Source organism: Hylobates moloch, unplaced genomic scaffold (assembly GCF_009828535.3).
Source record: "Hylobates moloch isolate HMO894 unplaced genomic scaffold, HMol_V3 SCAFFOLD_8, whole genome shotgun sequence".
Taxonomy (NCBI): Eukaryota; Metazoa; Chordata; class Mammalia; order Primates; family Hylobatidae; genus Hylobates; species Hylobates moloch.
Genome location: NW_026652283.1, coordinates 6820254 through 6834620, shown reverse-complemented (window position 1 = coordinate 6834620; position 14367 = coordinate 6820254). Strand labels below are relative to the sequence as shown.

The 14367-nt window shown below is 47.0% G+C and overlaps 1 protein-coding gene across 10 annotated transcripts in view; it reads right to left on the bottom strand.

The window, feature by feature from the left end:
* LRRC23 (leucine rich repeat containing 23) overlaps nt 1-14367 on the bottom strand; it is a 45690-nt gene that overhangs the window by 5452 nt on the left and 25871 nt on the right. For 3 of the 10 annotated variants that reach the window (XM_032159475.2, XM_058443523.1, XM_058443524.1), the window contains exons 1-5: nt 4243-4319; nt 3384-3558; nt 3190-3299; nt 2482-2735; nt 1699-1829 (exon numbers count right to left, since the gene is read on the bottom strand). In XM_032159475.2, coding sequence (XP_032015366.1) covers nt 1699-1829; nt 2482-2735; nt 3190-3299; nt 3384-3509 — 621 coding nt within the window. In that variant the 5' untranslated portion in view covers nt 3510-3558; nt 4243-4319. Of the gene's footprint in view, nt 1-558; nt 1474-1698; nt 1830-2481; nt 2736-3189; nt 3300-3383; nt 3559-3892; nt 4030-4070; nt 4185-4242; nt 4320-14367 lie in introns of those variants that run through there. The other 7 variants (XM_058443517.1, XM_058443518.1, XM_058443519.1 and 4 more) reach the window with 5 other exon arrangements.

Here is a 14367-nt window from a genome sequence, read left to right as displayed (position 1 = left end):
CTTAGCTTATAACTCCCATAATAGCCCTTGTTGCAGTCTTTTTTGTTATAAAGTTGGGGGTGTGTTGGGCCTCAGGGGCGGGTCTCAGGAACTTCTCCAGCCGTCTTTTCACCTGCCCCAAGGGAAGGCTCTAATCTTTCCCCCCTTCTCCCTCTTTCTGATTGTGGTTCTTTTTTTTTTTCTTCTTTTTTTTTTGAGACGGAGTCTAGCTCTGTCGCCCAGGCTGGAGGGCAGTGGCACAATCTCGGCTCACTGCAAGCTCCACTTCCCGGGTTCACGCCATTCTCCTGCCTCAGCCTCCTGAGTAGCTGGGACTACAGGCGCCCGCCACCACACCCAGCTAATTTTTTTTTTTTTTGTATTTTTAGTAGAGACGGGGTTTCAGCATGTTAGCCAGGATGGTCTCGATCTCCTGATCTCATGATCTGCCTGCCTCGGCCTCCCAAAGTGCTGGGATTACAGGCGTGAGCCACCGCGCCCAGCCTCTTTTTTTTTTTTTTTTTTTTTTTTTTTTTTTTTTTTTTTTTTTTTTTTTTTTTTTTGAGATGGAGTCTAGCTCTGCCTCCCAGGCTGGATTGCAGTGGCATGATCTCAGCTCGCTGCAAACTCTGCCTCCTGGGTTCAAGCGATTCTGCTGCCTCAGCCTCCCTAGCAGCTGGGATTACAGGCGCATGTCAGCACCCTGGGCTAATTTTTGTATTTTTAGTAGGGACAGGGTTTCGCCATGTTGGCCAGGCTGGTTTCGAACTCCAGACCTCAGGTGATCCGCCCGCCTCAGCCTCCCAAAGTGCTGGGATTACAGACGTGAGCCACCGCGCCCGGCCTGATTGTGGTTCTTAAGACCCTCCCCAGAGACAGCCTCCCCAATTTCCTGGGGGAAGGAATACTAACATCATGAAGCTTCCATGAAAACCCAAGAGGACTGGGTCCAGAGAGCTTCTGGGTAGCTGAACACGTGAAAGCTTTTGGAGGATGATGCATCTGGGAAGGGCATGGAGCACCGCACCCATACCCCCATACATCGCACTAAGCATCTCTTCATCTGTATCCTTTGCCCTTGCAATAAACTGATAAAAAGCCACTCCAGAAAATTAATTAAATCCAAAGAAGAGGTCATGGGAACCAGCTTCATGTTGAAGCTGGTGTGACAGAAGTTCCAGAGGCTTGGACTTGCAACTGGTGTATGTGGGCGGTGTGGGGGTCACTCTTGGGAACCGAGCCCTCAATCTGTGGGATTTGATGCTATCCCCAGGTAGACAGTGTAGGAATCAAATTAGAGATCACCCAGCTGGTGTCTACTACGTGGTGTATGGGGAGAAAGTCCCACACCTTTGGTCCCGGTAGTCTTATGTTGATGATTGTTGTGGTGGTAGTGTAAGAGCTGAAGAAAAACCCAGTCTGAGAGGAGAGTTTTCCCAAAACATTTCCACAGACTGATGTTTGTACCTCAGTTATGGTCCATTTTGCTGCTACCTGTATCAAGGTAAATCATCACTGTATTATCCACACATTATATATTATCAGCCCTGCTAGGTGGCTCTGTATCTCCACAGCATCTGGAACCAACTATGGGCTTGATAATAATACCAGTTATTATCATAATGATGAAGTTAGTAGCTGAGCCTACTAGAAAGCAGGCATCCTGACCCCCAGGACAGTGCCCTCTTCCCTGCACCACCCTCTGACCCAGTGAGCTACCAGGTAGAGGTTCTTCAGCTTAGGAAGATTGATTCCCAGGGTGCTTTCCAGCTGGTTCCCCCGAAGCTCCACTGTGTGCAGGCTGATCAACTTCTGGGGGTCCAGACCTGTCACCATGTGGATGCTGTTCCCTGGGGAGGAGGGTTTCAAGAGCTCAAAGGGCCATTCCAAATGTTCAGCATTAGAGCCTGAATTTGGGGAGCCTCTAAATCATCCTACCCTGGACATTTGTAAAGCAGGGTAGATAGTGAGGAAGGCCAGCTCCAGCCTTAATACCTCTGGAGCCCTGAGGCAAGTGTTGTGGTAGGTAGTCCAAGGTCCTGATGGACATATCCACCTAAGCCTTTGAAGAGTGAATGAAGCTGCTGACATGTCTAATTCCCTCTCCTTCTTCAATTCTTTGCTCAAATGTCATCTTCTCAGTGATGGTTGTCCTAACCAATCCATTTGACATTGCCACCTGTGTCCTCCATTCCTCTTACTCTGATCTTTTTTCCAAGGCACTTGTCTCCTTTTAACATGCTACATGAATTTACTTATTGTGTTTGTTGTTACTTGTTTGTCTCTCCCAACTAGAATATAAGCTATATGAGAATAGGGACGTTCCTTGTCTTATTGGCTCCTATATGGTTAGCATGTAGAACTGTCATAATGAATCATATTGCGTATCTGAATGAATGAATGCAGACTGCCATGTGCCCTAGCGAAAGACCATACTGCCCACTTCTGTCGGCCTCAGGCTAGGAAGGAAAGAATCTTGTGTAGCCCATCCTAAAGACCCACCTTTGAGATTCAGGGTTTCAAGACGAGGATGAGAGATGCCTTCAGTGTCAGTAATCTGGTTATAAGCAAAACTAGCAATCTGCAGGTAGGGCAGTTCATTCAGCTGGGCACTTCGCAGCCGATTGCCATCAGCCTTGAGCCAGAGCAGGTGGGTGAGGTAGTTGAGTGGAGACAGGTCTGTCAGGTGGTTCTCAGAAATATCCACATAGCGCAGATGGATGTAGGAGCGCAGCAAGTAGATGTCTGTCAGGTCCCTAGGAGATGGAAGAGGGAGAAGGAACCAGGTTTAGGGTTAAGAACCCAGTGAGTACTGGCAGAGTTGCTAAGGCAGAAGGCAATATAGAGATGGCTTATAATGGGGAGAAGAATGGGCAACAGATGGTAGGGGAGAAGAAGGGTAAGGGAAGGTAGATGGGTTCTTAACAGTGGGCAGAGAGACCTGTGTCTGTGAAGGACAGAGAACCCATATTCTGAAAGACAAATAAGGGAATCCAGCAAGAATCCCCCCATATACTCTCAGTCTTCAATTCCCCATGTCAGCTTTGATAGCTGAAGTCTCAGAGCTCCTGAAAAGTAAATTCTGTCCTTTCCTTTCCACTAGGCATGAGAAGGGTCAAACTCTCAGCCAGAACACCCAGGAATGACAGTGGGAAAGGAGACAGGGGCCCTACAGTCTCACAGTCCTCATCTGGTCCCCCCAAAACGCACCTCTCTTTAACCTCCAGCTTGACATAAGCATGAGCCAGCCCATTGCCTGTCTTACAGAGCAGAGAAAGCCCTTCCTTCATCATGTCCTCCGTGAGGGGGGTGGGCAGCCACTGCAAGTGGAAGTGGAGTAAGGTGTCTCTCCCCTGACCAACCCCGCCCCTCAGCCCTAGGACCCCCCTTGTCCAGGCTCTCACTTCCTCAGGGAACTCTTCCCCCTCTTTTCTGTAGTCCTCCCCCTCCTCTGTCTCCTTCTCGTCCTCTTCTTTCTCAGAATCACCCTGGTCTGGCTCAAAGTCTTCTAGATCATCTTCATCTGACATCTTTCTTCCCTCCTGAAAGCTCTGGAGTCAGATAAGCTCAGTCCTCCTCCTGAGAAAGAAGGTCTCATCAGCTTCTGCCAGCCTTCAGCTTCTTCATTGTCATTGACACGTGCCACTCCCATCACCCCCATGACTTCTGACCCACCAACTCTATGCTTCTTTCCTTATCCCTGTGAACATCTCATTTTGACTCTCAACCCCCACTTCACACTTTCCACTGAGGACCGCCTCCCTTCAGGATGTCACCCACACCCCCAGGCCTTTCCTGTCCTTCACAGTGGCTCCAGCTCTCTTCCAGCAGCCGGGTGTCCCTATTTCCTGAGCTTCCCTCTCCCCCATTCTTCCCACCTCCCCCTTAAGCCATGCTCTCCAATCTTCCCTACCAATTCCTCCTCCTCCTCTCCTCTTAGCTCCCATTGCGCCATCCCTAATCCCTGCTCCATTCATTTCTTCTACTTTTCCCTCCCCACTGGGCCAATTTCCTTGGGCCCTCTGGTACACCAGCCTTAAGCGCAGTCTCCAACACTCCCACTCAATTCCCCTTAGCAAAGGGGCTCAGACCCTGTTTCTGCTCAATCAGAAGCAGTTCTGGAGAGGCCCTTGGTCCCGAGAGGGAAGGACTGTTTAGCAAGCGGGCGAGGGGAAGGAGGGGTTGTGTACTGCTGTTATGGCAACGGGGGCGGGGCACTTGGCTACTGCAGCTCGCCACCATTGAGAGCAGAGCGGCGACTACCTGATGCGCAAATCAGCCGGGGAGGGGATTGATCAGTAGTTGCCTGGTTACCAGGCCAATTTCCCGGTCCCGGGAACCCGGATGAGGCGCGGAAAGGGCGTCGGGCGCTAATTGGCTGAGGACAAAAAAAAGTGGGCAGGGCTGAGAAGAGAGAAGAGAGGGGGCGGGGCTAGTCATACGTCACCCAAGACCTTAAAGGGACCGGACATCTTCAATGCAAAAGTATTGTGAATTCAGGAAAAACTCATCCTTCCAAGCAAAAAGGACGGGGCTGAGAGGAAAAGCAAGAAACACCAAGATAAGGGGTCTTTTCCCCTTCCGCCTAATTAGTTATTTTCAGGTAGACCTTTGGAAGGTGGCTTGGTGGAGCCCAGACCCAGATACCTTAAGAACTGGGTTGGAGTCTTGGCAGATCTGCATTTACTAGCTAAATGTACCCAAGACTCTTTGTTATCTGTAGAATTAGCTTAACTATATCAACTGACAGGGATCCACTAGGAGTTATCCTGGACTGGTTTGATGCAAACCTTTTAGTGGGTGGAAGGCAGAAAATTCAACACCTGCCCACTAAAATACTCCTGATCCAACGCTGTTATATCAATAATCAACAGGAACTGGCATAGCCAAACCCAGGCACTCAGGCCTGCCTGACGTGTTGAAGGAGATGAAAAAGATGTTGAGATGCAATAAATATTTCTGGAGAGTTTGTGCGAGACATTATGTCAAACGTCTTTACAACTGATATTTAATCTCTGCAACAGTCCTGTAAGACAGACATTTGAAAGAAGAGTATACTGCGGCTCAGGGAGGTTAAGATGACACAGTTCCTGCCTGGGGAAAGGGGGATGTTACCAATCTTGTGGTATCTAGTGTAAATGAAACAATGAGGTAACCAGGTAAGATGGCATGTGATTCCTTGTTAAATTGTGCCCACAGACTTTATCTAACGGCAAAGTGGTCTGATGGAAGATGTGGTGGGCAAGAAATCAGGAAGTATTATATTACCTCCTGCCCAGGCCAGCTTGGAGGAATGTGGTTAATAGGCAAATCTGTTTATTTGGTGTCATGGAACCAGTAGGGACTTTAAAGTCAGAGCCACCAGCTTCAGAACCCGTCTCTACTACTTAATACCTGTGTGTCCTTCAGCAGGTTATGAAATCTTACTGAGGTCTAATGTCCACAGTTGTGAAATGGGGATTACAATGTCCACCTGTAAGGATTGTTAAGGGATTAAAAGAGATAATGTGGGTAAATCGCCTTGCACTTAGTTGACCCTTAGTAAACATTTTCCTGCTCCTCCCCACCCCTGGCCTGTGTCCTCAGTACTGGGGTTGCTGTGAGGAAAAAGAAATAATAAATATGAAAGCACTCTGAAGAGTTAGATGTGCTATACAAATGAAACTTATTGTATTGTTGGAGTGTGAAGAAGGGAAAAATCCATGTGGTTTGATGTAGTCAAAAGAAATGGATATGATTTTCCTTGTCCAAGAAGAAAGAGGAAGACACATTAGATGGGAAGAAAAGGTGTGATGTAAGGGTTAGGAAGGTGTCCGTGAACTTACACTTTTGTTATTTTGTTTTTATTTTTGTTTTGAAATAGAGTTTCCCTCTGTCGCCCAGGATGGAGTGCAGTGGAGCAATCATAGCTCACTGCAATCTCCACCTCCTGGGCTCAAGCAATCCTTCTGTCTCAGCCTCCTGGGTACCTGGGACTACAGGTGTGCGCCACCATGCCCAGTTAATTTTTTTGTATTTTTTGTAGAGACAAGGTTTTGCCATGTTGCCCAGGCTAGTCTCAAACTCCTGGGCTCAAGCAATCTGCCTGCCTCGGCCTTCCAAAATGCTGGGATTACAGGCATGAGCCACTGTGCCCTGCCACACTTTTGTTAAGCACTTTATCTGTCCCCGGCTCTAAATGCTTGGTGCTCTGGGACAGTAAAGCACAGAAGTCCTTATCTTTTATCTTCAAGAGGTGTACAGTTCAGTGACAAGATCAAGTACACAAGTAATTCAATATAATGAGACATGTTATAATAATCATACCCAACATTTATAGAGCTTTTACTAAGTGCTAGGGATCATTGTATAGTATATGCATATACATGATATCATATATTCAGGGCAGAGATTTCAGACGCAGGAATCACCTGTGGTAACGCTTGGAGAAAAAAGAGCTCAATGCCTGTGCAAAGAAAGCAGGTGGTTCTGCTGGCTGGAACAGTAGGTGCAGCGGGGGATTGGAATATGGTAGAAGCACCAAACAGACTTGGATCACACTGAAGGATCTGGACTTTATCCTGAAAGCTGTGGGGAGCCATTGAAGGTTTTATTTTGTGTTTAGTTGGCAAGGACTGAAGTTACACTGTGTAATGAGAGCTAGATACTCCACAACATCCTTGATATTTTTCCCCCATTGGCTGATCTAGATAGTCTCTTTCAATTATAAAAGTAATATTTAGGCTGGGCACGGTGGCTCACGCCTGTAATCCCAGCATTTTGGGAGGCCTAGGTGGGTGGATCACCTGAGGTCAGGAGTTCAAGACCAGTCTGGCCAATACGGTGAAACCCCGTCTCTACTAAAAATACAAAAAATTAGCCGGGGTGGTGGCACACACCTGTAATCCCAGCTACTCGGGAGGCTGAGACAGGAGAATCGTTTGAACATGGGAGGCAGAGGTTGCAGTGAGCCGAGATCGTGCCACTGCACTCCAGCCTGGGCAACAAGAGTGAAACTCCATCTCAAAAAATAAAAATAAAAATTAGCCAGGCATTGTGGCTTGTGCCTGTAGTTTCAGCTACTTGGGAGGCTGAGACACGAGAATCGCTTGAACCCAGGAGGCAGAGGTTGCAGTGAGCCGAGATCACACTACTGCACTCCAGCCTGGGCAACAGATCGAGACTCTGTCTCAAAAAAAGAAAAAAAAGCCAGGCACTTTGGCTCATGCCTGTAATCTCAGCATTCTGGGAGGCCGAGGAGGGCGGATCACCTAGGGCAGGAGTTCAAGACCAGCCTGGCCAACATGGCGAAACTCTGTCTCTACTGAAAATACAAAAATTCGCTGGGCGTGGTGGCAGGCGTTTGTAATCCCAGCTACTCCAGAGGCGGAGGCAGGAGAATCGCTTGAACCTGGGAGCAGGAGGTTGCAGTGTGCTGACATCGCACCACTGCACTCCAGCCTGGGCAACAGAGTGAGACTCAGTCTCAAAAAAAAATAAAAAAGAAAAAAAGATTTTTAGATTAGATCAGAGTTTCTTTTTTTCTAATTATTCAATTCTAATGTCTTGGGCTTCTTTCATGTCACTAAGTGTAGGGACCAGCCCCACAGGTGGGTCTCTCCCCATGTGCGGTGACGAGAGAGTGTAGAAATAAAGACACAAGACAAAGAGATAAAGGCAGCTGGGCCCCAGGGACCACTACCACCAATGCGCGGAGACCAGCAGTGACCCTGAATGTCTGGCTGCGCTGTTATTTATTGGATAAAAGCAAAAGGGGCAGGGTAAAGAATGTGAGTCTTCTCCAATGATAGGTAAGGTCACGTGGATCACGTATCCACTGGACAAGGGGCCCTTCCCTGCCTGGCAGCCGAGGCAGAGAGAGAGAGGAGACAAAGAGAAAGACAGCTTACGCCATTATTTCTGCATATCAGAGACTAATAGTACTTTCACTAATTTACTACTGCTATCTAGAAGGCAGAGCCAGGTGTACAGGATGGAACATGAAGGCGGACTAGGAGCGTGACCACTGAAGCACAGCATCACAGGGAGATGGTAAGGCCTCCGGATAACTGCGAGCGGTCCTGACTGATGTCAGGCCCTCCACAAGAGGGGGAGGAGCAGAGTCTTCTCTAAACTCCCCTGGGGAAAGGGAGACTCCCTTTCTCGGTCTGCTAAGTAGTGGGTGTTGTTCCTTGACACCTTTTGCTACTGCTAGACCACGGTCCGCCTGGCAACGGGCATCTTCCCAGTTGCTGGCGTCACCGCTAGACCAAGGAGCCCTCTGGTGGCCCTGTCCGGGCATAACAGAAGGCACTCTTGTCTTCTGGTCACACCTTACTATGTCCCCTCAGCTCCTATCTCTGTATGGCCTGCTTTTTCCTAGGTTATGATTATAGAGCAGGGATTATTATAATATTGGGATAAAGAGTAATTACTACCAACTAATGATTAATGATATTCATATATAATCATATCTAAGATCTATATCTGGTATGACTATTCTTGTTTTATATTTTATTATACTGGAACAGCTCGTGTCCTCTGTCTCTTGCCTCCGTGCCTGGGTGGCTTGCTGCCCACAACTAAGCATAAATCTACCTCTTTTTCTCATAGTTGTCTGGTATTCCATTGTGTGGATATACTACCACTTTCCTTTCTTTTTTTTTTTTTTTTTTTTTTCTGTGGGGGGAAAAATGCACCATTGCACTCAAAAAAAAAAAAAAAAAAAAAAGAAATTGCTTGAGGATCTCATTGAAATGTAGACCTCTCAAGTGATGCTGATGCTCTTGATTCATGGACTACACATTGAGTAATATGACTATGTGGGAAACTTTATTTTTTTTCTTTCCCGGGCTGGAGTGCAATGGTGCAATTATCATGGCTCACTGCAGCCCCAACCTTCTAAGCTCAGGTGATCCTCCTAACTCAGCCTCCCAGGTAGCTGGGACTACAAGCGCATGTCACCATGCCTAGCTAATTTTTTGCAATTTTTGTAGACACGGGTATTTCTCCATATTGCCCAGGCTAGTCTTAAACTCCTGGGCTGAAGCCATCTGCCCGCCTCAGCTTCCCAAAGTGCTGGGATTGCAGACAGGCAGAAGCCACCATGCCCAGCGTACATTCTTAGAAGGTAGAATTTCTGGGTCAAATGGTACGTACTTTGCCAATCTTAATATGTTAAAAAATAGCTTTTGAGGGCTGGGTACAGTGGTTCACGCCTGTAATCCTAGCACTTTGTAAGGCTGAGGCGAGCTGATCATTTGAGTTCAGGAGTTTGAAACCAGCCTGGCCAAAATGGTGAAGCCCCTTCTCTACTGAAAATACAAAAATTGGCCAGGCGCGGTGGCTCACACCGTAATCCCAGCACTTGGGGAGGCTGAGGTGGGTGGATCACGAGGCCAGGAGTTCGAGACCAGCCTGGCCAACATGGCAAACCCCATATCTACCCCCCCAAAAAAAAAAATTAGCCAGGTGTGGTGGTGGCACATGCCTGTAATTGCAGCTACTGGGGAGGCTGAGGCAGGAGAATCGCTTGAACCCAGGAGGCAGAGATTGCAGTGAGCCGAGATCGCACCACTGCACCCCAGCCTGGGTGACAGAGTAAGACTCTTCTCAAAAAATAAATAAATACAAATAAATTAGCTGGCATGGTGGCACACGCCTGTAATCCCAGCTACTCGGGTGGCTAATGTACGAGAATCTCTTGAACCTGAGAGACAGGGGTTGCAGTGAGCCAAGACTGCGTCACCACACTCCAGCCTGGATGACAGAGCAAGACCCTGTCTCGAAAAAAAACAAAAATCACATTATTCTAACTCTTCTAAAGATTGTTATTTTACAGTATATTCTTTTTTTTTTTTTTTTTTTTTGAGACAGAGTTTCTCTCTTTTCACCCAGGCTGGAGTGCAATGGCACAGCCTCAGCTCACTGCAGCCTCCACCTCCTGGGTTCAAATGATTCTCCTGCCTCAGCCTCCTGAGTAGCTGGGATTACAGGTGTGTGACACCACACCTGGCTAATCTTTGTATTTTTAGTAGAGATGGAGTTTCACCATGTTGGCCAGGATGGTCTTGAACTCCTGACCTCAGGTGATCCGCCAGCTTCGGCCTCACAAAGTGCTGGGATTACAGGCATGAGCCACCGTGCCTAGCCAGTATTTTTTCTTTTTCTTTTTGAGACAGAGTCTCGCTCTGTCACCAGGCTAGAGTGCAGTGGAGCGATCTTGGCTCACCACAACCTCCGACTCACTGGTTCAAGTGATTCTCCTGCCTCCACCTCCTGAGAAGCTGGGATTACAGGCACGCATCACCACACCCAGCTGATTTTTCTATTTTAGTAAAGATGGGATTTCACCATGTTGGACAGGATGGTCTCGATCTCCTGACCTCATGATCCGCCCGCCTGGGCCTCCCAAAGTGCTGGGATTACAGGCATGAGCCACCACTCCTGGCCCTGGCCAGTATATTCTTAAATATTACTGTTGTGCCATATATATGACAATGGTAGACTTTGATGAATATCTGCACATCTGTAGTAAAATGTGAAGCTATCTTCATTTTGTTGGTATGGTAAACTTTTTAAATATCTCACTTTTTAAAAAAAGTTGGTTTGTGTTTTTTCTATGCTTACAAATTTTTCCATAGTTTTGTAGATCATTTTAGTGATTAAATTTGACCCTTTTGACAGAAAAACAGGTCAATGAGTTCCTTGGGATCAAGAAGGGGTTGACTTCTTGATCTTGATCTTGAGGGAACTGTTAGAGTGATTCTACGATTGTTCTATGTCTTGACTATGATATGACTATGCATTTGTCAGAGCTTATACTTAACCGGGTGATTTTTTTTTTTTTTTTTGAAATGGAGTCTTGCTCTATCACCCAGGCTGGAGTGAAATGGCACGATCTCGGCTCACTGCAACCTCTGCTCCCTGGGTTCAAGCCATTCTTGTGCCTTGGCCTCCCGAGTAGCTGGAATTACAAGCACGTGCCATCATGCCCAGCTAATTTTTTTGTATTTTTAGTAGAGACGGGGTTTTGCTATGTTGGCCAAGCTGGTGGTGAACTCCTGGCCTCAAGTGATCCATCCACCTCAGCCTCCCACAGTGCTAGGATTACAGGTGTGAGCCACCAAAACCAACCAACAGGGTGAATTTTACTGAATGTAAATTCATATTTCAATAAACATGACTTTAAAAACTTTTTAAAAATAGGTACATCATTATTATTTTTAGAGACAGGGTCTCACCGTGTCACTCAGCCTGTAGTGCAGTGGCATGATCATAGCTCATTGCACCCTTGGCCTCCTGGCTCAAGCAATCCTCCCACTTCAGCCTCCTAAGTAGCTGAGACTGCAAGTGCGCCCCACCATGCCCAGCTAATTTTTAACTTTTTTTGTAAAGATGGAGTCTCACTATGTTGCACAGACTGGTCTCGAACTCCTGGGCTCAAGCGATTCTCCTGCCTTGGCCTCCCAAAATGCTGGGGTTACAGGCATGAGCCACCATGCCCAGCCAGCCAAGTGCAACTGTTAACTGATTATAGCTGTATAACAAATTATCTCAAAACGTAGCAGCTTAAAACAGCAAAATGTATTATCTCAGTTTCTCAGGAATCCAAGAGTGGCCCAGGTGGGTTGCAGTCAAACGGCTGGCTGGAGCTGCAGTTATCTGAAGGCTTGGCTGGGGCTGAAGGATTTGCTTCCAAGATGGCTTACTCACATCGTTGTTGGCAAGACAGTTCCTTACCATCTGGATTTCTCCATAGGGCCTGAGTGCCCTCATAACATGGCAGCTGGCTTCCCCCAGAGCAAGTGATCCAAGACAGACAGAGACCAAGATGAAAGCTACTCTGCCTTTAACTGAGTCTCCAAAATCACACACCATCACTTCCACTTTATGCTATTCTTTAGACGCCAGTCACTAAGTGCAGCTCACACTCAAGTGGAGGGGAATTAGGCTCACCTCTTGAAAGGAAGAGTATCACAGAATCTGTGGACATATTTTTAAACCACCACACAGACACATTAACTTGTTGTCTCTTATACATGTTGAAAATATTTTCCTACTTTGTCATTTCACTTTGCTTATAGAGTGTCACCTTACAGAAATCTGACATTTGTGTGAAGTCCAAACTGCCAGTCTCTTGCATAAGGCTTCTGAACTGTGGGTCTGGTTCAGAAAAGGCTTTTTCACCCCTAAGGTTATGAAAATATTCTCTTGACTATTTTGATGGTATTTAAATATTTTTCGGTCTTTGTTACATCTAGAATAGGTTGGTATATAGTGTGAGGTAGGGGAGCCAAAAGGGGAGCCAATTTTTTTCTACATCATTTATTGATTAATCCCATCCTTCTCTACTGATTTGAAATGCCATCTTTATCATATATATGGGTTTTATTCCTGGACTCTATTATCTTCCATTGATCGCTATCTCTATTTCTGCTCTAGTATCACACTGTCATAACTATTGATTTTAGTATTGATTTTTCTCTGTATATAATATATCCTGCCACCTTATTATTTCTTTCTTTTCTTTTTTTTTTTTTGAGACAGGGTCTTTTTGGTTTTTGTTTTAAGACAGAGTCTCACTCTGTCGCCCAGGCTGGAGTGCAGTGGTGCAATCTCGGCTCACTGCAACCTCTGCTCCCGTCAAGCGATTCTCGTGCCTCAGCCTCCTGAGTAGTTGGGATTACAGGCGCGCACCACCTTGGCCAGTTTATTATTATTATTATTATTATTAGTAGTAGTAGTAGTAGTAGAAGATTTGGGGTTTTGCCATGTTGGCCAGGCTAATCTCAAACTCCTGGGCTCAAACAATCCACCTGCCTCAGCCTCTCAAAGTGTTGGGATTACAGGCGTTAGCCACCACCCCTGGCCTGAGACGGGGTCTTGCTTTGTCACTCAAATTGGAGTGCAGTTAGGGAACATAGCTCATTGCAGCCTCAAACTCCTGGGCTCAAGTAATGCCTTGGCCTCCCAAGTAACTAGAATCACCTAGTTACCGGGCGGGCATGCCACCATGCCCAGATAATTAATTTTTAAAATTGTTTTGTAGAGATAGGGTCTCCCTGTGTTCCCTGGGCTAGTCCCCAATTCCTGGGCTCAAGAGATCCTTCTGCCTCAACCTTCCAAAATGCTGGGATTACAGGCATGAACCACCATGCCTGGCCTTCTTTTTTTTTTTTTTTTTTGAGACAAAGTTTCACTCTTGTCCCCCAGGCTGGAGTGCAATGGCACGATCTCGGCTCACTGCAATCTCCGCCTCCCGGGTTCAAGCAATTCTCCTGCCTCAGCCTCCCGAGTAGCTGGGATTACAGGTGCTCGCCACCATGCCCAGCTAATTTTTGTATTTTTAGTAGAAACGGGGTTTAACCATGTTGGCCTGGCTGGTCTCGAACTCCTGACCTCAGATGATTCGCCCACCTCGGCCCCCCAAAGTGCTGGGATTACAGCCGTGAGCCACCACGCCCGACGCAGGCCTTCTTTTCCTTTAGAAACAGGGTCTTGGTCTGTCACTCAAGCTGGAGTGCAGTGGTGTGATCACAGTTCACTGCAGCCTCGACAAGCCAAGCTCAAGCAATCCTCCTACCTCAGCCTCCCAAGTAGCTGGGACTACAAGCACACACCACATGCCTGGGTAATTTGTGTGTGCGTGTGTCTCTGTGTGTGTTTTGTAGAGACGAGGTTTTGCCATGTTGCCCAGGCTGGTCTTGAGTTCCTGGGCTCAAGCTATCTGTCTGCTTCAGCCTCCTAAAGTGCTGGGACTACAGGCATGAGCCACCACACCCAGCCCACCTTATTGTTTCTGATAATAGAATAGACTATTGGATAGAAAGAAGTAGAAAACTCAATAAATTCTAAAATGTTACTTTAAATTCTTAAAATAGCAAATGCATATATATGGTATATATCTAGCATATGATTCAGTGAAGGTAGAAGAATCTTGAAAGTTTAGGAGGCCCGGGCGTGGTGGCTCATGCCTGTAATCCCAGCACTTCGGGAGGCCGAGGCGGGTGGATCAACTGAGGCTGGGAGTTCAAGACCAGCCTGGCCAACATGGCGAGACCCTGTCTCTACTAAAAATACAAAAATTAGCTGGGCGTGGTGGTGTGCGCCTATAATCCCAGCTACTCAGGAGGCTGAGGCAGGAGAATCACTTGAACCCGGGAGGCAGAGATTGCGGTGAGCCGAGATTGCGCCACTGCACTCCAGCTTGCGCAACAAGAGCAAAACTCCATCTCAAAAAAAAAAAAAAAAAAAGAACACGAATAATTCTTGAGGCCAGGCACAGTAGCTCACTCCTGTAATCCCAGCACTTTGGGAAGCCAAGGTGGGAAAATCACTTGAGGCCAGGAGTTGGAGACTAGCCCAGACAACATAGTGAGACCCCTGTCTCTCCAAATAAAAATAAAA